This window comes from Psammomys obesus, unplaced genomic scaffold, assembly GCF_907164565.1.
Source record: "Psammomys obesus unplaced genomic scaffold, mPsaObe1.curated_primary_1811, whole genome shotgun sequence".
Taxonomy (NCBI): Eukaryota; Metazoa; Chordata; class Mammalia; order Rodentia; family Muridae; genus Psammomys; species Psammomys obesus.
In genome coordinates this window covers 1,474,469-1,496,469 of record NW_026588368.1, presented here as the reverse complement: position 1 = coordinate 1,496,469, position 22,001 = coordinate 1,474,469, and the positions used below count along the sequence as shown (strand labels likewise).

At 41.7% G+C, this 22,001-nt stretch overlaps 2 protein-coding genes across 10 annotated transcripts in view; both read right to left on the bottom strand.

The window, feature by feature from the left end:
• The window catches only part of Zfand4 (zinc finger AN1-type containing 4), a 69,607-nt gene extending 62,240 nt beyond the window's left edge, over window positions 1–7,367 (bottom strand). For 3 of the 4 annotated variants that reach the window (XM_055604305.1, XM_055604307.1, XM_055604308.1), the window contains exon 1: window positions 6,912–6,970. The gene's annotated coding sequence lies outside the window, so the exon portion shown is untranslated. Of the gene's footprint in view, window positions 1–6,911; window positions 6,971–7,329 lie in introns of those variants that run through there. The other variant, XM_055604306.1, reaches the window with a different exon arrangement.
• Window positions 7,368–8,819: 1,452 nt separating this feature from the next.
• Washc2c (WASH complex subunit 2C) overlaps window positions 8,820–22,001 on the bottom strand; it is a 48,857-nt gene continuing 35,675 nt past the window's right edge. For 2 of the 6 annotated variants that reach the window (XM_055604176.1, XM_055604177.1), the window contains exons 22-30: window positions 20,362–20,544; window positions 17,161–17,289; window positions 16,977–17,057; window positions 16,243–16,362; window positions 15,280–15,342; window positions 14,726–14,938; window positions 11,881–12,504; window positions 10,786–10,963; window positions 8,820–9,150 (exon numbers count right to left, since the gene is read on the bottom strand). In XM_055604176.1, coding sequence (XP_055460151.1) covers window positions 9,011–9,150; window positions 10,786–10,963; window positions 11,881–12,504; window positions 14,726–14,938; window positions 15,280–15,342; window positions 16,243–16,362; window positions 16,977–17,057; window positions 17,161–17,289; window positions 20,362–20,544 — 1,731 coding nt within the window. In that variant the 3' untranslated portion in view covers window positions 8,820–9,010. The remainder of the gene's footprint in view (window positions 9,151–10,785; window positions 10,964–11,880; window positions 12,505–14,725; window positions 14,939–15,279; window positions 15,343–16,242; window positions 16,363–16,976; window positions 17,058–17,160; window positions 17,290–20,361; window positions 20,545–22,001) is intronic. The other 4 variants (XM_055604179.1, XM_055604178.1, XM_055604181.1 and 1 more) reach the window with 4 other exon arrangements.

Sequence of the window (22,001 nt, the reverse complement as noted above, 5' to 3'; positions counted from 1 at the left end):
AAAAGCTCTACAAGAAGACCATCAGAGCCAATCAGCCAGGGCCCAGAGGGCCCTATGAACTCTGAAGCACCAACCAAGACAATGCATGGTCTAGGCTTAGGTCCTCTACTTATAAGTAGCCAATGGGTGTTATTAGAGGCCTTCACGTGGACCCACTAGTTAGGGGAGTGGGGGGTATCTCTGACATGGACTACGTAGCCTGCTTTTTGACCACTTTCCCCTGATGGGACTGCCCTACCAGGCTACAGGGGAAGAAGACGAACTCAGTCCTGGGGGCTTCCCTAGAGAAGGGAATATTCCCTAGAGAAGGGGGGATACAGGAAGGAGGGTAGGACTGGGAGGAGAGGAAGGAGGGGCTAAGGTCAAGATGTAAGTTGAATTATTAATAAAAAAAAATGAAAACAAAAGCACAGAAAAAAGAAAAAATATATAGTGTAATTATACAATGGAATACTATTCAGCTATTAAAAACAAGGACATCTTGAAATCTGTAAGAAAATGGATGGAATTAAAAAATATCATGAGTGAGGTAACCCAAACCCAAAAAGACATGCATGGTATGTACTCCCTGTTAAGTGGATATTGGCCATAAAGTACAGAATAACCATGCTACAATCCACAGACCCAAAGAAGCTAAGTAACGAGGAGCGCCCAAGGAGGATGCTGGAATCTCACTCAGAAGGCGAAATAAAATGGGCATTGGAGGTGTATGGAGAGAGGGAACTTGGTAGGAGAGGGGATAGGGAGGAAAGCAGGGGTGGGGATTAGGAGTAGAAAGAGCCAAGGAGAGAGGGCCACATGAGAGAACAGAAATAGGAGGTGGGAAGCATCTCTGGGACATCCCAGACACCTGGTATAGAGGAGGCCCCATGAAGTCTATGGGGGTCACCCCAGCTGAGAATCCTAGCAATGGGGGATATGGAGCCTGAAGTGACCTGCCACTATAGCCAGGCAGGACTTCCAGTGGAAGGATAAGGACACCAACCACCCACAAAACCTTTGATCTAAAAGTTGTCCTGCCTACAAGATGTGCGAGAGAAAGACAGAGCAAAGATTGAGGGAATGGCCAACCAAAGACTGGTCCCACTAGAGACCCATCCCATGGGAGAGAACTAATCCCTGACACTATTAATGTTTCTCTGCTGTGCTTATAGACAGGAGCCTAGCATAATTCCACTGAGGGGCTTCACTCAGTAGCTGATGGAAACAGATACAGAGACCCATAGCCAAACATCAGACAGAGCTCGGAGAGACCTATGGAAGAGTTGGAGGAACAACTGAGGGAACCAGAGGGGTAAAGGATTCCACAAGAAGACATACAAAGTCAACTAACCTTGCCCATGGGGGCTCACAGAGACTGAACCACCAACCGAAGAACATGCATGGAAAGGTCCTAGGCCCCCTGCACATACGTAGCAGATGTGCAGCTTGGTCTTCATTGGATCCCCAACAAATGGGGTGGGGGCCCTCTTTGCCTGTGATGCCTCCCTTTGGATCCCGTTCCCCTAACTGGGCTGTCATGTTTGGCCTCAGTGGGACAGGATACGCCTTGGCAGGTTGGTACCCTCCACTGAGGAGGAGAGGGGTATCTGCAACCAGGATGTAAAGGGAATAATTTTTTAAAAAAAGAAAAAAATGTTTTGTAACAAAAAGTACCATAAATATTTACTAAATTTAAAAAACTAAAATGCAGAACCCCTTGTATAGCACCAACCACTTTTGGCAGCCCCCTCTGAACTCTTGTTGGAATGTTTGCTTTATTTTGCTAAATAAACTACCACTTAAACTGTCAAAAAAAGAACACAAATGATTTCAATATATTGATCAATATATTAGTCCTAACCATAACCACTTCTAATGGATTCCTTAGGATTATCTATATTTAACCCCACATACTAGATAGATAGATAGATAGATAGATAGATAGATAGATAGATATAGTTTTTTTCTTCCTCTCCAATCTACATGCTCTGTATTTTTCATATTTAATTGGTCTTAGAACCTAGAGTATACAAGGTTGACTAGAAGTGAATGAAATGAACCCTTCTCTTGATCATAGAAGAGAGGAATTGACCTTCTAGCATTAGATATGTCAGCTGACAGGTATAACAGATAGCTATAACCAGGTTGAAAAATTCCTGATTATTGTCACATTGCTTAGGAATTTGTTTTACTTTTAACATAAAAGGTACAAATTCTCTAAGATATTTTCAGTGTCTATTTAAATGATTATATGGTTTCCATTCTATCGTTTGTAATATATTACATTGATTTATTTTTTTTCTGTGTTAAATGAGCCTGCATTCCTGGAACAAAATCCCATTTAAATACATAGTACTCTTTAGATAGGTAGTTAAGTAGGTAGGTAGGTAGGTAGGTAGGTAGGTAAACAGACAGAGGGAATGAGCTGGACTTGATTTGGAAATATCTTTTGGAGATCCTGTGTCTAATCGTAAGAGGTTTGGAAGAGTTTTTTTCTCCTCCTTCTTTGCTCCTCCTCCCGCCTTCCTTCCCACCAGCCCTCAGCCGTTTGATGTCTTTATTTGGTTCTTTATGTCTGGACAGTATTCGCCTCCTAGAATGAGTTGAGAAGTATTCCCCAAAGATAGGTAAACTTTTTATTATTGTTGCTGGGGATCAAACCAGGGCTCAGGCATGCCTCGGAAACACTCTGGCACCGAGCTACTTCCTCAGCCCATAGTAAGACTTAGATTTTATTTTGGTATGGGAAACACCTGAGAGCATGGGAAAGCTATCAGCAAGCAAGCGTAAGTAAAAGAAAGCCAACACTGCTGTGAAAGCAGAAGTCAGAAGTAAATATGTGCCATACGGTAATGTCAAATGAAATATGTATCACTGAAGCCACTATAATTCTTGTAAAAAAATTATTTATTTTGAGGCAGGGTCTCATCATATAATCCAGACTGGTCTCCTACTTACGATCCTTCTGCCTCAACTGTGTGTGCTACAATGACTGGCCTAGGAATGTATTTAAAGGTACGCTTGTTTGAAAAAGACTGTTTTACTAATAAATATCACTGTAAAACATGGCCTAAGCATCCGTACTCCAGACACTCCAAAGACATGTGCAATTCAACATATACAAAAATAGGACACACACACACACCCCTGCCTCGAGTTCCCCTTGTCTTGCAGTCCTCATTTAGTCAAAGCAGACCACGGTGCATCCATTCGTTCCCACAAACACCAGGACAGCTTCAAGTGACCAATCCTGACAATGTGCCTTACATCTTTCTATCCTGTCAGCCTCTCTATTCACTGATTAAAACTTGATTCAGGGTTTCATGAGCTTTCAACTGAGCAGCTCTCAAGGACTGACTAGCTGTGATCTTGATTCCTATGCTTCACTACACTAGCCAGCCACTGGGTTTGTTGTTGTTTGACTTTTGGAAAGAAAATTTCTAAAAACTGGTTGAGGGTTTTATAACATTATTTAGTACTTACTTTCCATTGCCTAAGTTTAAGAAGGGGGTAAAGCTACACATTTGGAAATTATTATAGTGAGACCTCACAAGCAAGGGAAATGAACCCTAAGCTAAAGGCATGAAAACTTCCCCCTTATAACTAAGGAGACTCTACCTTTTAGGGTAATTTTAGATCTACAACAAAACTGAGCAGAAATTCTGAGTCTCCATGTAGATCTGTCCCTTCCCCGCCTCCGGCCACCTACGCTCTGTGGTAGCGCTTACATTATTAACATGTGAGGGACAGACACACCATTATCTCCAGCCCAAAGTTTATGTTAGGACTCACTCTAACATAAACTCACTCACTCTATAGGCGCGGCAAATATAAAAATGTATTTACCCCTGCAGTATCAGAGTAGTTTCAGTATTCTAGAACTTCTCTGTTAGGGCTGTTGATCCCCACCCCTTCAAATCCTTGGCAACTTTTGATCTTTTTAGTATTTCCACAGCTTCGCCTTTTCCAGAAGGTCAAGCAATTGGAATCACACAACACGCAGCCTTTTCAGAATGGTCTCTCTAAGGAACACACAGTTAAGACTCTTCTGTGCCATTCATGGCTTGATGGCTTATTTAAGTGCTAAATTATATTCTATTGAATTATGTGTTAGTTTTATGTATCCATTCTACTGAGAATTATCTTGCATACTCCATTTTTGGCAATCATGAAACAAACTTGCACTGATCTATTTTAACTCATTTAGGCTAGGTTTTATTATTAGAATATTTTCAGCTTTGGGGGCAGGTATGTACACCTGCATGTGGAAATCAGCCACCAACATGGATGGCTTCCTATATCATTTTCCACTTTATATTTTTAAGGCATCACTGATGCTAGCGCTCATCAATCTAGCTTGACAGGGGGGGGGGGGGGGGACGAGCCCGAGGGCTCCTCACCCCAACCCTGAGCTCAGATGCACACTGATGTGCCAGCTTCTCACACGGGTTCTGAGCATCCAGACTAAGACCCTCGTGCTTGTACAGTTAGCATTCTACCTTCAATAGCTGAGCCAAACTGCCAGCCCCATCGAGTTTGGTTTTCTTTAAAGAAACTGCCAAACAATACGCAAAGGTGGCTAAATCATTCTGTATTTTCAGCGCCAATGAATGAAGAGTTCCTATCATTCTGTGCCATCACATCATTTTGCACTATCAGTGTTCTGGGTTTTGGCTTCAATCGGCAGTTTCCTAATAACATATGATGCAAGCACAGTTATCTTTTGAAAATGTAAAGTGGCTTGGTTCAAACCTTTAATCCCAGCACTTGGAAGAAGCAGGTGAACCTCTGATTTTGAGGCCAGTCTGGTTCTACAGGACAGTCAAGGATACACAGAGAGACCCTGTCTCAAAAAATCAAAAAGAAAATATAAACTGATCCTATTATTTCTAGCTCAAGGCCCTAACACAGCTTTTACCAACTGTGCATCAATGTTCAAAGTCCTTTGACTTTTCAACTTACATATTTCATCTCCCAGCCCATTTTCACTTGCTTACCTTCTTCCCCCAGTGTATCTATGGTCCTTCTACCTTCTAGTTAGAGTCCCCGTATCATTGCTCCTGCTCTGCTCTACTCAGTGTCAACTCCACACGTGGCTTCGTGAGAAGCATCTAACTGTCTTTCAAAACTCAGCTCAAAGGACAGGGGATACATGTCAAGGAGAGTGCCTGCCTACAGTGCAAAGCCTGGGTTCACCAGCCAGCACTGCAGCTCTCCCCTGAAGCCTGAGCTCCAACATCAACCATCTTTTATACGTACTATCTTTTGCACCGATGTCACATATGATATCAATCAAAAGTGTACTGCTTACATATATGTCCTTCTTGTGCTGATAAACTATAACCATTTTAGGAGAAGAATGACTTCTCTGTCACTCAATATGGAATCCTGCATATATTAGCACTCATTAAAGGTTGTTCAATGAAATTCAATTAAAAACAATTCCCTTTCTCTGCTGACCCTTAGGTTAGACCAAATTAATGATATATACAAAGGTATTATCCTGTCATAGAAATGAAGAAATCATGGTTATACTCCAAAACTTTTTGGAGACTATTGGTTTCCTCTGGGAATCACATTCTGACTCATTCCACTAGAATTTACATAAATCATGACAGACATGTACACACAAATATTTCTGCTGTAGAAGGAGGAGTTTTCATAGTTCTAATATAAATTATCATTAGGAAACCAGTTATTCAGATAACTAATGGCCCCTCTTAAAATGCCATCAAAGGAAGAAAAGTTGTTGCTGAGAGGATAATTGTTCTGAGTGGAGCTACACAAAAGATGAAATAATGAGTAAGAAATAACAGTAATACAAAGTCCTGTGCTCCGGGTTCTGTTGGTCATAGTGGCAAGAGCATATTACTCTCCACAGTGGTACTTCTTGGGTTCATTACTTATTCTTTCATCATTCATAGCAAATATGAAGCTTGGTGATAGAGTACTTTACTAGCATGTTTTAGGCCCTGAGCTCAATCTGCAGTTACACAGTTACACACACACACACACACACACACACACACACACAAGCATTATAGTGAAACACTCATAGGCAACATGCAGATATTTTTAATGCACTTATCACGCTATACCACAGAATGTACTACAGAAACACCAGTATCTGCTTCTTCAAGGCCAACAGCAGTGCTACCTACAAAATAGCAGTCTAAAGACAGAAGTCAAATGTTAGGAATGCTGAGATGAACATCACAGAAGGCACAGTGACTATTAGCCTAGGAGAAGGATTTGGAGGCAGAGGCTATAAGGAGCCATTTCCTTCGCGGTGCTTTTTATACTCCTTCCCCGAAATATTGAACAAGCTGGAGAAGAGTAGAAGGTCACAGATCTGCAAGTCCTAAATCTGAAATGAGACTAGATTCAGTGAGCATAAGTAGAAGAAAATTAACGTTGCAGTTAAGTACATCATCAATGGTGCTGGAACTTCCAAAATAAGTTCCGACCCAGTCAGTGGGATAACTTTCAACATACAAGAAGGACCAACGGTGGTAACCATAACCAAAAACAATTTGTGTATATCAAAGTTATACTTCTCGGCAACAGAAATCAACGTAACAGAGGTCAAAGGAGGCCATGCAGTCGGGCTAAACCAGAGTAGAATACCCTGGCAAGTGAAAGCTCAAGTGGGCCACAGCCCTAATCAATACTAAAACTGAGACACCACAAAGAGCTGCAAGTCTCCTCAAATTGGCGCATGGCCCGAATGAAGGAGCACTGGAAAACCAATGGACAATGGAAACTTATACTGATGTGAAATGGCACACGTACATGATAATTATTTTCATAATTATAATAAATCGATGAATTAGCTTAGAGGTTGGGAGGGAAACAAAATGAGTCTCCAACATTTCTTTCAACTTTTGAAATGTAACCACAAAAGTGTACTCAAAAAGTAATTTCAGTACCTTGGACTTTGCTTCCTTCTGGTCCACAGAAAATTAGTCACACGACGACTTAGCTTTAAATTTTTTTCGCCCAACATAAAAATACCCACAATAAGTTGCAGCCTTTTAAAATGTTGACATTTGTACATTTACAGATGTGTGAAAATCCAGCTACAGAATGGAATCGGTCTCTAGCCTGAGACTGATGCACAAGTGCGGACGTGAGGCCCTGGAGACCACACTCAGATCCGAAGTCGGGAGAGCAGCACCCAGAACCACGGGCGCGACCAGTTTATGCCCAGGGCGACGGCGGTCCGGGTCCCGTGAGTCCATAGGCAGACAAGTGCGGAGAGTGTGACCAAGGGGACACACCTCTCCCGCCTGCCCCGGCCGCGAAGGCGCCCGCCCGCGCCCCGCCCCGCCGCGCCGCACCCCTCACCCGCTCGCCCTCCGGTGGTCACGTCCGCCCGCTGGCTCGCTCGCCTGCCCGCAGGCCGATAAGGACGCGCGCGCCAGCGACGCCGGGCGACGCTGGACCGCGAAGCTCCGGCCCCGCCCTTTGTGACACCGCTCACCAATCGCCGGCCAGCGCCGCAGGCACTCTCCAATCAGCCCGCGAGGGGCGGGGCCTGGTCTTCCGAGGCTGGCGGTTGCTCGGACGCCAGGGTCGCACGGGCGTTCAGGAAGGGTTGTCGGTTAGAAGAGGCCCGGATGTTGACCCTTTTTTACCGTCGGCGGGAGCCGTCTTGGGCAAGGCAGGAGGCTGGAGACAGGCCACAGTTTCCGGGGAGAGCCGGCGCCAGGCTGGAGCGCCTTGGCTGGAACACTTCTAAGATTCTCTGGGGATAGGAGGGTCCCTGGCAAGCAAAGTATTGCAGGTAGCACCCTCTGCTCAAAATCCCAGCATCTTTTTGCTGTGCACAAAGCTGCTAAACTGGGATACAAACTAACTGGCTTTAAGACAACACATGCCTTCTAAACTGGGCCCCTACTGCTTATTCCCTTCACAGGTGGTTCAACTCAAGTGTCTTCCTAAGTGGACTGCAGAAGAGAACAATGAAACCTCCCTCTCACAGTCAACTTGTGAAAGAAACCTGGCACTGTTCAATCTTCTCCCACCCTCTCATTATCCTCTAAGGCTTGACCCACTAGTCTCACAGTTTCAGCTACTCAGCACTGAGGTGGAATATATGGTGAGGTCCTGGGCTTTGTCAGCCTCTTGCTCTTAAACTCAGCCCATGATTAGGGCTTATAACTTCAAACTCCTTTGAGGACAGTCATGATGGTAATGTATGCAAACAGGATAGAATAGTGCCTGTGCTGGAAATCTTGATGGCAAATAACTCACAGCATGAGCCCTGGCATTCGGTGGACGGAGTTAGATGATTAGCTTTATTACCTCACCTGGCTGTATCATCACCTACCATTTTAGGGGACAGATAAAAAAGCTCTTCACAAATTCTCAACAGTCTTGCAAGTTCAGTACTGAAACCGTTTTCAGAGGTGGAAACAGAAACTAAGAAAGGCGCCTACAACTAAACCATCCCATTTATTGCAACTACTCAACTCTGTCATTGAAGGTAGCCTGAAAACAGCCACAGACATGGGGCAGTGATGAAGGGCTGTGTTCCAATAAAATTTTCTTTACAATAGCAAGACAGCAGAGGACCACAGTTCCCCCTGGGAAGTTGGAGAGGCATTTTTGGAATTCAGTGGAAGCCTCTTCTCATGGGTTTAGTAACATAAATGCATGGTCTTTTACCTCCTTTCTTTCACCTGCCTAGACCATCAGACCCCAACCACAGAACAAGGACTCAAATCTTCTGACAGTTGCTGTCTCTGCATTCCCTGCCCACACATGAAAGCCACATATTTCTTCATTAACATGCCTTTCTGTGCAGTCTAATTAAGTAAAAACAAACCACTGTGTAGCATTTATTTTTTTATTTGTAATTTTAAGCATAAGTAAAATCAGTGCAGAAAAATACTAGCTACACTGGGTAAAAGTTTAAGTAGTTGTTCGAGTATTTGCTTCTGTAATCCAGTGAAGACAGCGAAGGAGACAGCATCACTAACTGAAAGATAGAATGGATGGGTAAACTGGGAAAACCCCAAGTGCTCTACTGGTTTCCAAATGCATTCAGGGGGTCATCAAAAATGTTGGACACTTTGTGCTCAGATCTTAGTTCAGATGCTGCCTCTGCAGATTGGCTTTTGGGTTTAGACGTTTTGGCCTGGAGGCCAGAGGAGAAAATATCATCTTTAAAAAGAAAAAGAAAACAAGTCGTTAAGCACAGGCAAGAAAATGGGAATTTAAGACACACCCACGCAAACTGCCAAAGGCCCAATTCCGATAACAGACTATAGAGTTCAATACAGAAGGGGAACCTCTTAGATTCTGGTCCTGCCTCAGCTGGTGGCATCCACATAAACATGAATATCATGTTCTTTCTGAGTTTAAATTTCTCAGCTATACAAGTGTATGTGCACATGAAGTCAGAAACTGGAGGGTAGGCTGCCTCTAATTCAGCTGAGAGCCTTACACCTGATCGCTGTACTGATTTCTATCCTCTTTTCACTCTGGACTTTAAGGACAGTGAAAATGTGCAAAGAGAAATCTAATACAGAACACTCAGAATTGTCAATTTTGGCACATCAATGGTAAGTCTGATTGTATTCATATCAGTGCTTCAGACCCTAAAGTTTTAACTATGCTGACCCAGTAATGTTGTGGCTAGGGTTCTACCACACCCGTACATAAAGACAGGTGTACATAAATAATAAAAACTAAGGTGTTATCTGTAACAAAAACCAGAAACAATCTAGATCGTCATTAATAACCTAATGACTAAGACGAGGCAGTACTACTCAAAACACTGAAATCAAAGGAGATTTTCATATACCAACATGAAAAAAATACTTAAAACATGACTAGAAGTAGGATAGGTAAGTCGGTTCTTGTTTACTATTGTTATTATGTAAACACAATTTCTTAAAGGATCTACAATAAACTAGTATCACTGGCTAGCTTTAAAGCTTTTGTCCCTCCACTTATAAAATTTTCTAATTTGTGTGACTGCTACCATAAGCATATACTACAATTTAGTAATGAAAGACAGTCATGCAGGCCTGAAACCCCAGCACTAGGAGGGCTAAGATAAGGAGAGTTCACATTTAGCCAGGGCTACAGCAGGATCATGTGTCAAAAAGACAAGAAAAAATAAGAAATCCAAGTCTCTTCTACACTCTATGCAGTAAGACACATGAGGATAAAGCACAGGGTCAGGGAGACAAACTCAATATGGCTCTGCAACAAAGCTTTCTCAGTTAGTCTCAAGGCACAGGCCTGGAGGGACAGAGGGAACATGTGTACTTTTGGCCTCAGTCTGGGTCTACCTGACAGACACAGGATCTATCAGGAACCCAACATTTATAGCAGTCAGCATTTGGCTTGCTTGTTAGCTGTGGGGAGGCTACAGCATGTTCACAAATCCAAAGAAACTTGGAGATGCTAAGTCTCACTTGTGGAACTCGAGTCTCTCAACCAGCTTCGTGGCCTGTTGACAGCACGTGGAAGAAGTTACTGGTGGACTCTCCTTCCAAAAACATCAGTGTTGTCAGACGATGTCAGGTAGGCACTGAGATAAAGTTAACTTCTATTTTCAGGTCAAATGCTGGGCACCTTCTGAAACCATGATACTCATCATACGGCTACCTTAAGAAAATGACTAGCCCATCTACATATCATTCTTACTAACCAGGATTCCACAGCAAAGCCCAGAAAACCCACTGGGGAACAAAGTCTAGGAAAGGGCCAACATGAACAACAGGAAACATACTCAGGCAGTGAACAGTGATGCTCTCTAGTAGGTACACTGTAGACAGCCATACTCACCTGTATCATCATCAAACATGGACTTGGCTTCCACTTTCTTTTTGGGCTTTTCTTTGGGTTTTACAGTTAAGTCAGCAAAGATATCGATATTGTCATCAAATAAGTTGGGTTCCAAAGTTCTCTCCTTCTCTCTTTTTTTTGGAAAAGGCTTAATTGCTTCTGTAGCAAATATGTCATCCTGGTCAAGCCCAAAAACAATTTTTTTTTTTAAATAAAAGCATTTTTAAAACTAAGAATAGTTGAATAATATATAGAAATGCAGTGTCAAGCACAGACCTCCCTACAGGCTAGACGATACTACCCCAGGTCTCTGCACAATTTGTCCTCATCATTCTAATCGAAGTTCAAACGGCAGCTCTTCAGCAAGGCCTCTGAGGACAGCCAGAGAACAACATTCCACTGCAACTGTCCACAGGTAGTTTTCTTTACAGCATTGGTGGTATCTGACATTAACTACCTGCTGTTCTGTTTGGATTTCACTGCCCAACTTGAAATCTCAGAAGACAGAGCACATGTCCTAGCTCCCCTGCTAGCCCCAGGGCTACCATGCTCACTAGACGTCTGCTGAACAACTGCCATGGGAGCCTTAGTGTCAGAATTCTGCTACAAAAAAAAGTCTCAACCAGAACTGGAGCTTAAACACACAAGCTACACTGATGAAGTTCATACATGTCACAGAATGACATACCAAAGCTGGCAGCAGCACCATTCAAAAACATTTTTATAGTAAACGAAAATAATTAAAAACATGTACACACATGTACTATATTAATACTATACTATATTATGCTATACTATAAAAATCAAATGCCAGGGCTTGTGCTGTGGCTCAGTAAACCGTACATTTGCCTAACATGTACATGGTATCCCCAGGACTATAATAACATTTTTTAAATAATTCAAGACTTACAACAAAGAATAAAGGTAGCAAGAACCAACCCTGGGTGAAAGAAACCAGGGTTATTAACAAAAGATCTAATTATGGTTAGTAAGCAAATAGATGGCAGACAGGCACAAAACACACAGCATAATCATAGTTCAAGAAGCCCATCAGCTATTTTCCTTAAAGGCTCAAACATGAAGTATTTTTGTTACCTCAAAAATGTCTTGTGTTTTTGACACAATGTCCTGATGGCTGTCAGATTTCAACTCATTCTTTTTGCCTTTCTGATCTGCAAAGAGATCATCCTCGTCTTCAAGGAGGGGGAAAGGGTTTCTTTTCTTTGTTGGTCTTGGTTTGACAGACTGGAAGAGATCATCTGCACTGCTGGCCTCACTGAGATCAGGAAACACAAGGCTCTTCTCCTTACTCCCTCCTGACAGGTGGGCTGGGGTCTCTACAGCCTTGACTATTGTTTCATCCATGGACTGTGATCCTATGCTCTTGGGAAAGGTGTCCCCAGAACCAAACAGGTCAGCCTCATTTACAGTCTGAGGTGGAGACTTTACAAAGGAGCTTCTGTCCATTGCAGACGACACAGGACCACCTTCCCAAGGTGGAGTGGCTGGGGCCATGACTTTCTCAGAGCTGATCTCTCCACTGGCCATCCTGGGCTGCAGAAGAGGTTGATGGCCATTTGGTAAGATGGAACTACTGGCCAACTGTGCAACAGGCCCTCTAACGACACTCACATCCTCACCCTCACTGGACTCCTGGGCAGCCAGCCGCCTAGCAGCACGGGTCTGTGGTCTGCGCTTTCCTCTCACTTTAACACGACTCTGCAATGGCAAACAGACATACATACCATTATCATATGGAAAAGTAGTCAAGGGTAACACAGAAAAGACTCAGTAATTAAAAATACTGTCAAGCTATCTGGTTTACTTCAATCACCCAAGGCAGTTGTTCCTAGTGCTGTGACCCTTTAATTCACTTTCTCATGTTTAGTTGACAGCCCAAACCATAAAGTCATTTTGTTGCTACAGTTATGAATCATAATGTAAATACCTAATATGCAGGGTATTTGATATGTGACCTGGAAAGGGATCACTATGCACAGGTTGAGAAGCACTGGCCTAAGCAGGGGGAAAAATGTGGTTTAAGGTTTCTAAAACAGAGTTAACCTAGAGTTCTTATTACTCTAGGACTTGATCCTTCTTACCTATATAGTATTCTGTTTTCTAAGTTTTGTTTTGTTTTTTTTTCAAAAATATATTTTAGTTGAGTTCATGTGTATTGGTGTTCTGCCTGTGTATGTGCCTGCACACCAGGTGTGTGCAGTGCCTGAGGAGGCAATGAGAGGACATAAGATCTCCTGGTACCGAAGAAGTTACAATTGTGAGCAGCCTGTGAGTGCTAAGAATTGAACCCTGGCCCTCGGAAACAGCAGACCGTGTTCACAACTACTTGAGCCACCTCCTACTCTTCTATCTTTTGAGGATAGTTTTCTATAAAAAGTTTCAATGTTGCTAGAACCCCAGAAAGCAGGTGTGTTGGTGTTCTGTGACTCAAAACAAATGCCACAAACCCTGGCACCTCCTCAGCCCAGCCCTTAATTCAAATTCAGGCATCTTACAAAAAAAAAAAAAGTAATAATAATAATAATAATAATAATAATAGAGAGGGATTCTAGAACTGACTTTATCAGGATCTAGGAGCAAGGAGATATGGAACAATAAAGAAAGAGAGGCAACTGATGGTGCTGTTTTTTTCTAGGCCAAGAAACAGCAATTCAAGATTTCAACATTGTATGTAACCTGTGGCTGGAATACAAGAACCTCTGATAGAACCACAGAACAGGAATCTCTTAAAAACTAGAGTTTAATATTTCTGATGCTTTCCAAAATATAAAACCACATTTTGGACTAAGTACTTACTTATGACTGCTTGCTTAAAAGAAATGTGATTTTAGGAGGCTCTGAGTGAAAAGGGTGGGAACCTAAGCTGGAAGGGTGGAGGGGGGGAGTGGGTATAACCAAGACACATTAGATGCAATACATGAACTTGTCAAGAGAATAAATGAAAGATATTCTTTTTTTATTATCACTGTCTGTTTGCTACTATTGTTTTTTAAAATGTTCCTTATTGTTTTTAATATTTAATTTTAATGTATATAAGTGCTCTATCTGCATGTAAACCTGCATGCCAGAAGAGGCGATCAAATCTCATTATAGATGGTCATGAACCACTATGTGATTGCCAGGAATTGAACTCAGGACCTCTGGAAGAGCAGATGGTGTTCTTAACCACTGAGCCATATCTCCTGCCCATGAACTACATTCTTTAAAAAAAACAAAACAAAACCAAAAAACCCCACAATTTTAGGAAGTAGCTCATTTAAGCATGAAAACTAACAAACATTAAGAGTAGTTTTTCTTTTTTGAATACAGAAAACATAGATCTGAAAACACTAAAAATTAATTTATCATTCAGGGACAGGTTACCCTGGGTCCAGCTGCCTACTTGGACAACTGTTAAGACTTCAGAGAGCAGTGAGAATGTATAGAAAAAGACAACTTACAAAAATAGAAAGAAAACTCCCAAGAGTTCATTCAGAGTCCACAAGGCACCCTTTGCAACAGCTTTCCTAGCGGGCAGGAACTGCTTGGGATCCCAGAGAAGGGGGCCCAAGCCACAGTGAGCAGGAAAAACCACAGAAGTGAGGTTTGCATGGTGCTCTAGAGCATTCCGGGAGAAGGACCAGGGACAGCGGACAGCAACAGGCCATAGCATGTGATTAAGGACGGAGGGCCTGGTGGCACTGCAGTTCAGCCTGCAAATATTTAATGATCAGTGGAAAAACTAGAACAGAAGTGGGTAACGGAAAAGCAAAAACACAATTAGGAATCAGAGAGAAGTCGAAGGGAAGAAGAGCTAAACCAAGGATGAGATGCATCCTTCGGGAGGAAGTAAAGCTGGACTACACCAACTGTGCAGATGATCTAGAAAGAAGCATCCCAGGCAGTCTGGTTAAAAGAAGAACAAAGGACAGTTGATCACCTTGTTTGCACTGTGTAAGGTGTCTGCCTGTGCTGGAAGATCGAAACTCACACCAGCCTCTTCACTCCCAGGAAGAGTGGGCACACTTTCCAGGGCATGGCTCCTTCCAGGATCAGATGAAGGAAAAGCTAATTCACAAGAAACAGGCTTTATTCCTGGGATCTGAAGAGCCACTGTAGGCAGCAAGGCTGCTGGATTAATTGCTAAATTTGCCTAAAAAAGAAAAATGGAACTCAGTATTTACTCTTAAACACAGGAGCGGATTACCATTTCTGTGACACACAGTGTCTGTATTGCACACAGTGCAGAATACAAGAGAATATAAATGTAAGACAACCACCTGACCCAGGCTCAGTGGGGCACACACTGGTGCCTGTCACTGGGATCAAAAGACATTAAAGAGCAGTGCATAAGAAGCAACAACTAGGCAAGGGTGGAGGATGGTGGCAGGGGAAGAGGTGAGAAAATGCTTTGTAGCAGCTGAAAACAGAAATTCCACAAATTCTATAGGTGCCACAGGCAGGCAATGAAGACTCCAGATCCAATATAATTACTTGTATTTTCCCGATCCGACTGGATGGCTCTCTGCTTTTAAATGGAGTGAGACCTGAAGAATCCTGTGTGAAATTAAACTCAGTTAAAAATCCATTGAGGAAACAAGAAACAAACTGCTTCTTGGATTACTCTGATATCTGTAAATAAATCTGTGATGGAGCAAAGCCGTCCCTGTCTACAGCACTTTAACTCTGCCCTGGCGCCTCACAGCATTTTGCTTGCTGGCATTACTCCATGCCAGTTCCAGCATGGAGGGGGGAGGCTGTCACACAATAGAAACGTGGAGTAAAGGGAGAACTGATGAGTAAGATTAGAGCTGTAGTTTTGTCAGACACGAGTTATCAACACGGCAAATCCTAGAAAGTTTATGTGCTCTCCCACAACCTGATGCACAAGTTCTAAACACAAAAGCATCTGGACTCCAGACGAAGAGATATGCTAGCTAAGTGCCTCATTTTCCAAGAGCAGACATGGGATCCTTGGTGAAATTCCCAGAGACAACCAGAATTGGTCTGGCTTCCTTTGTGGAGAAGCTCTACATCTTAGTGAGAGGACTCCTAGAAGGGAGGTCAGATAGCAACTATCTTGGAGCAGTGACACTGAGGAGGAGCCAAGAAATCAGATGTCATTTGTAATAATTAGAATTCTATCTACTCCAAGGAAGCCCAGAGGGAGAAATGGCGACGCTACTGAAAAAAATTTATTTTTCTTTATCCCTTCTTAACATCAAATTGGAAACTGAACTTGGAATCTGGTCTAAACACCCAAACAGTAATGATTAAATATAGAATCACCCATTTCTCGTGTGGAGAAAAGTGGGGTAAAAGAATACAGTGAAAGGGAGGGGTGGTATTTCCTTCTTAACTAAGAATTCTGAGTAATTCCAAGTCTACACACTGAAACTGGGGGGTTGAAAGGGATGCAGATACGAGCTGGGACCTCTCGAGGAGATCAGTTCTAACCTGTGCTGTTTCTGCTTTCCGTGTGCTTTTTTCTTTGCTACCTTGAGCAGATTCAGGAGGTTTCTGGTTCTTTAAAGAAACAGAGTGGTCTTTTTTCACTGCTCCCTTTTTTTCTGGTACCTTCAAAAGGAAAAAAAAAAAAAAAAAACACCAAAGTCTATCATGCATCCTCAAAATTTTAAATAATAATGAGAAGAGAAACTAGCCTCTGGGTTTCAAAAGTCCATTTGCAAATGAGGGTTAACCAACTCGGAGCATTTCAGAAATAGCATCCTAAACACTGTGGTTTTTCGAGGGCTGGGATGTAGCTCAGTGACAGAAGGATAGCTTGGCAAGTACTAGGTCTTCAGGGGAAAAAGAGTGTGACTTACACAGGAATCCTTTCTGCAATAAAGAGGAAAAAATATACAAAGCCTAGTATAGCGGGGGAAAATAAACACAGGCTAAAACTCAGACTTAAAGGCTTACATCTGAAAGGCACAAAATTGTAGTCCACATTATATGCAAGGCTCTTTCAATAAACTCTCTAAAAATCAAACAAGTCTGTACCACAATCAGAGAATCTAAATCAGTTAAGTGTTATGAACAGAGAGGAGCCATATCATATACACACATACTACTCAATATGTTACTTGTTTACTGGTAAACCTTAAAATCCTCTGGCAATTTTCTCTCATCTATAACTACACATTACTTCCTTATATTCCCCAAGCCTTAGAATAAAAAGCTGGTACCACAGGTTGAGTCTTGGCAGAACTGAAAAGATCATCATCTTCATCATCACCAAAGAGGCTCCCACCACTTGGCACTGACAACTGTAAGAGATTAGACTCAGATTACACACCCAAAAGTAAAGCAATTCACCTGCAGCTGGGTGAGCCACACAGTCTCTAACACGATGGATCAGTGAGAACTAACCCTGGTTTTTTTGGTACCAGCAAAAAGATCAACATCTGGGTCATTGTCCTTTTGCAGCTTGTGGCTGAAAAGCAGCTCTTCATCCTGGAAGACACCTGTGCTCTTAGGGCGGCCGTCAGTTTTGAGACCCTGGGCAAAAGACAAGATCAAAAATAGATACAACAAAAATGTCCAATCAGCAAGAGAAAGACATTCACACAACAGAATACTTTATAGCTACCCAAAACGGTGGTAAACGAATTACTGAAAACAGTGATGATTTGTAAACACGGGTAACATATGCATAATCTTTCAACCTGCATGCAGTACCTGAACTTTTTGTTACCTCCATCCCACCCAGTCCACCAAAAGAACCCAATCTGCATCCATTAGCTCCATAAGGACTGAAGTAGAAGCATTCTGGGGGAAAGCCAAAGCACACCAAGTTCTCCATTTTTATCTAGGAAGAACAATGTAGTAATCACTATGAATAACTTCTTTGGCTTGATATAAAGAGGAGGAGGGCTGAGTAGAGAGCTCAATGGGTAAAGTGTTCACTCACTGCACCCATGTAACAAACCTGGACGTGGCAGTGCACATCGACAGCACCAGCACTGGGGGTGGGATAGAGAGGTGAGAGACAAGGATGAACTTGCTGCCCATCAACTTAGAACAATCAGTGAGCTCCATGTTCAGTAAGAGACACGGACTCAAAAAATTATGTGGAAAGCAAGAGCAATAAAGGAAAACCACAATGCCAACCTCTGGCCTCTACACACAAGCACAGATTTCCTCTTGTACACACAGCCATATACAGAAAAGAACACTGGAATCTGAAGGGCTTATATCCTAGGTTTTTGTTTTGTTTGTTTGTTTTATTTTTCTTACTTTGTTAAAAGCCACTGGGTTCTTTTTCCCCCAATATATTCAATTGTGAAACTACCACAGTCTAAAAATTACACTTGTATCTCACCCAACCCTCAAAAAAAAAAAAAAAAAGCCAATCAAAGATCATGTACCCTCATGTTCTCCCTCTTCTCTCAGCCCAAGCAAACATCAATCGACTTTCTCTCTTCAGATGAACAGTGTTCATACAAGAACGTGTGTGGGTAGAAACCACCGCTGATATCAGGTGTCTTCTTCAATCACTCCCTACCTTCTTCAAGACAAGGTCTCTCACTGAACCCTGAGCCACAGTTTGGCAAGACAGAAGTGAGGCTGGAACACAGGTCCTGGGACTTGTGCTACAAGCACCTGCTCTCAGTAAGCCCTCTTACTGGCCCCTAGACTATAGTTTTGCATGTCTAAGTCTTGCAATGCTTTCAGTAAGTATTCATTCCTAAGTATTTTACCTTGTTGATGCTGTAAGTGGTATTTCTCAATTTTATTTTCAGAAAAGACCATATAAAACTGTATTATATTAATATGTTGGTTTTATAACCTGCAATGCTGTTTAGATATTCTGTAGTTTAGAATTTCCTTGTTATCCGACAGACACAGCTTCAAATCTGGATATCCTACCTAGAACCTCCAGTATAAGGCTAGCTAGAATGGCAAGAGGGAGCATCTTTGTCTCACTCATGATCTTAAGAGGAAAGCTTTCTGTCTTCTGCCTTAAGCATGTCAACTGTGGGTTGCACAGATGCTCTGACCAACTTGTGATGAGTGATTTTGTTTGTTTTTTTAATTATAAAATGCGTGGACTTTTTCAAATACCCTTTCTATATTTATTAAGATGACAATGTGCTTTCTATCCTGTACTTTTTTAATACAATATATGACACAGACTTTCAAATAGTCAACTATCCTTACATTAGCAGAAATCCCACTTATGCTGGGAACCTCTTATCTTCCTAAATTAGGTTTACTGGGACTGTTTAGGCATTTTATCACCTACTTTCAGAAAATACTAGTCTGCAGTTTTAAGATATACCTGGTCTTCGGGCTAGAGAGATGGCTCAGTGGTTAAAAGCATTAGCTCTCTTTTAGAGGACATAGCTTTAGAACCTACATGATGGCTCACAACCATCTATACTTCCAGATGATTTAATGCCCTCTCTGGCTTCTGTGGGCAACAAACACACATGTGATGCATCCATACATGCAGGCAAAACAACTATACACACAAAATAAAACTGTAAAAAGATGTATCTGTATAGTCTGGGTTCAAAAAATAGCAGCCTCACAGAACAAGGCTTCTATTTTCATCAGTAAAATTTATTGGAATATGTTTGTCTTTCTAGGATGAGTGATCTCACTCCGTATGTTATGTCCAATTCCATCTACTTCATTCAAATTTTATGATTTTAATTTTTGTTCCAACTGAATGGTATTCCATTGTGTATATGTACCACATTTTCATTATTCAGGCATGAGTTGAAAGATATTTACATTGTTTCCATTTTTTGGCTATTGTAATTACAGCAGCAATGACCATGGCTAAACAAGTATCTGTGGTGTAGGAAGTCGAGTCCTTGGGCATTTGCCAAGGTGTGGTGTAGCTTAATTGTAGGATAGATCTACTTTCAATTCTTCGGAAATTCTCCACACCCATTTCCAGAATAGCTGCACCAATTTGCAATTCCACCAACAATGAGGAGAGCTCAATTTCCCCATATATGCTGTAGCATTTGTTGGCAGTTTTCTTCTTAATCTTAGCCATTCTGGCTAGGGTAAGATAAAATCTCAAAAGTAGTGAGGAAAATATAGAGGGAGAGTGACGAATGAGGAAGAAGAGTAAGTAATACTAAGGATGTTTGAAAAAGCCACAGGGAAATACAGTATTTTATAAAATTACTATATGTGTTTGTATACACGTATACATGTATATGCCTACATATACATAGTAAGTAGGGTTATACACATGGGGTAAAAAATGTTCCCCACAAGAGCCATAAACCATCTAACAAAACCCCAAATGCTACAGGATATTTGATCCCATTGTGAACCCTGAGATTGTAACTAGAAAAAATGTTGTGTCTCTCATAAATAGCCAAGTTTCTCAGGAGCAACAAGGTCTATAATCTCAAAAGAAGCAAGATTCTAATCCCCTGTCTAACATGAGAAACTTACTGGTCAAGCCACTGATTTATTCAGAATCATTTACACTTACACTGAAAGCTAAGATTTCCTCCACACATCAGGCCGGCATCCGCACCCCTGCGCGAAAGTGAATCCCTGCATCTCTTCTAGGCACTTGCACACTTCCTGCTCTTTGCTCACCTTTTCCAGTTCATCGTGTGGTACACAGGTGTTGTTCTGATCTTCCACTTTATCCTCGTCCTCATCAAACAAACTAAGGACAGTTTTGGTTCTGCCCTTAGATCCTTTGTCCAATGGAGATGAAGAAGAAAATAAATCAGAAGGCCCAACTGCTTCCTGGTCATTTTCAGTCAAAAGTCCTTCCTACAAACAGAAATAAGGAAAAAATTAATAACTAGAAATTAAAATCCTATCATCGGCCCTCACATACTCATCATCAAATTCAGTAATTGCCATGTTAACATGACTCAATGCAACACAGCTTGCCACATAGACTACCATGTGACAAAACACTATTGTCATCAAGAGGCTTGCACAGGCAATCGCAGGTAAAGATAATTTTTCCGATCATGTTAAGCCAGAGGCCCCTCTTCCTACAAAGAATTCCTAATAGAAAGGATTTCTAATTTACAATGTCAATCATTAGAAACAGATCACCAAATTCCTATTTTTAATATGTAAGTACAAGAGAGAAATTTAACCAGCAAACTCATATACTCAAAACTGTACCCTTATATTTTTCATGCACATACAATTTATAACATAACTCTAAAAATCTGACATTAATCCATTCAATAGTATCACAACTCAGGCAAGATACTACTGGTCAAAACAATTACTATTTAATGTACACTAAGAAAGAAAAATGATTTCCAAGTAAGCATACTATTAACTGTAGAGTGCATCCCAATCTTCAAAGTGGAAAAGCCCGTTTCATTAGACAAACAGTAATAAAAGTAGTACCTACTATGTGAAAGACAATATGCTAAGTGTTTATGAATAAGAAAGGAAGCAAGCAAACCTAATCCTCAAGGAGTGTGCACCCGACTAAGGAACAGGGCAGTTTGCTCAAGGGTAGGGTGGACTGTGACAGAGAAATTCAGGTCCACATGCAGCCGCAGAGAAGAGAATGACTCAGCTATACTGAGTCTCACTGTAGCTGTAAGCAGCCTCAGTGGGAAAAGCAAATGTAATGTTCTTCACACAAGGCCCTGGGAGGAACTAAACTAGAACAGCTGGACCTACAGAGTACAAATGGCTAGGAAAACAAGTTGCACTCCACAGACAACAAGCAACTGCTGACATGAGTGCCCCGTCACAGGCAGCAGCATTAGCTGAAAGCCTCCAAAAGAGACAACAAATGGTCAGAACAAAGAGTTAATGTTTAGAGGAAAACCATTTCATTTTGCTCTGATTTAGTCAACATCAACCAGAAGTAACAGAACGGCAACCTAACTTCATGAAAGTGACTCTAAACTCAGAAGTGAGGACTACAGAACTAAAACAGGAATGTCAGCGAGAAGGAAATAGAGAAAATATACAGAGCAAGTCAACATGAAAAATGAGAGGAGAAAGAGTACTCTGCAGAGAGGCAAAATGGACTATGATCCAATATGACACTGAAGTAAAACAGGGGATTTCCATTTCACTGAGTACAGGAGTTCAGCTATAAAATGAATCTAGATAAAGATTCACCAAAGAGCATGAGAATAGGCTATTTTCTTACCATACTCAGTGTTTTCCATTTATTTATGCAAAAAAAAAAAAAAAAAAAAAAAATCTCAGTGTTGGAAAATGAAGAAAAGTGCGTGTTACAAATG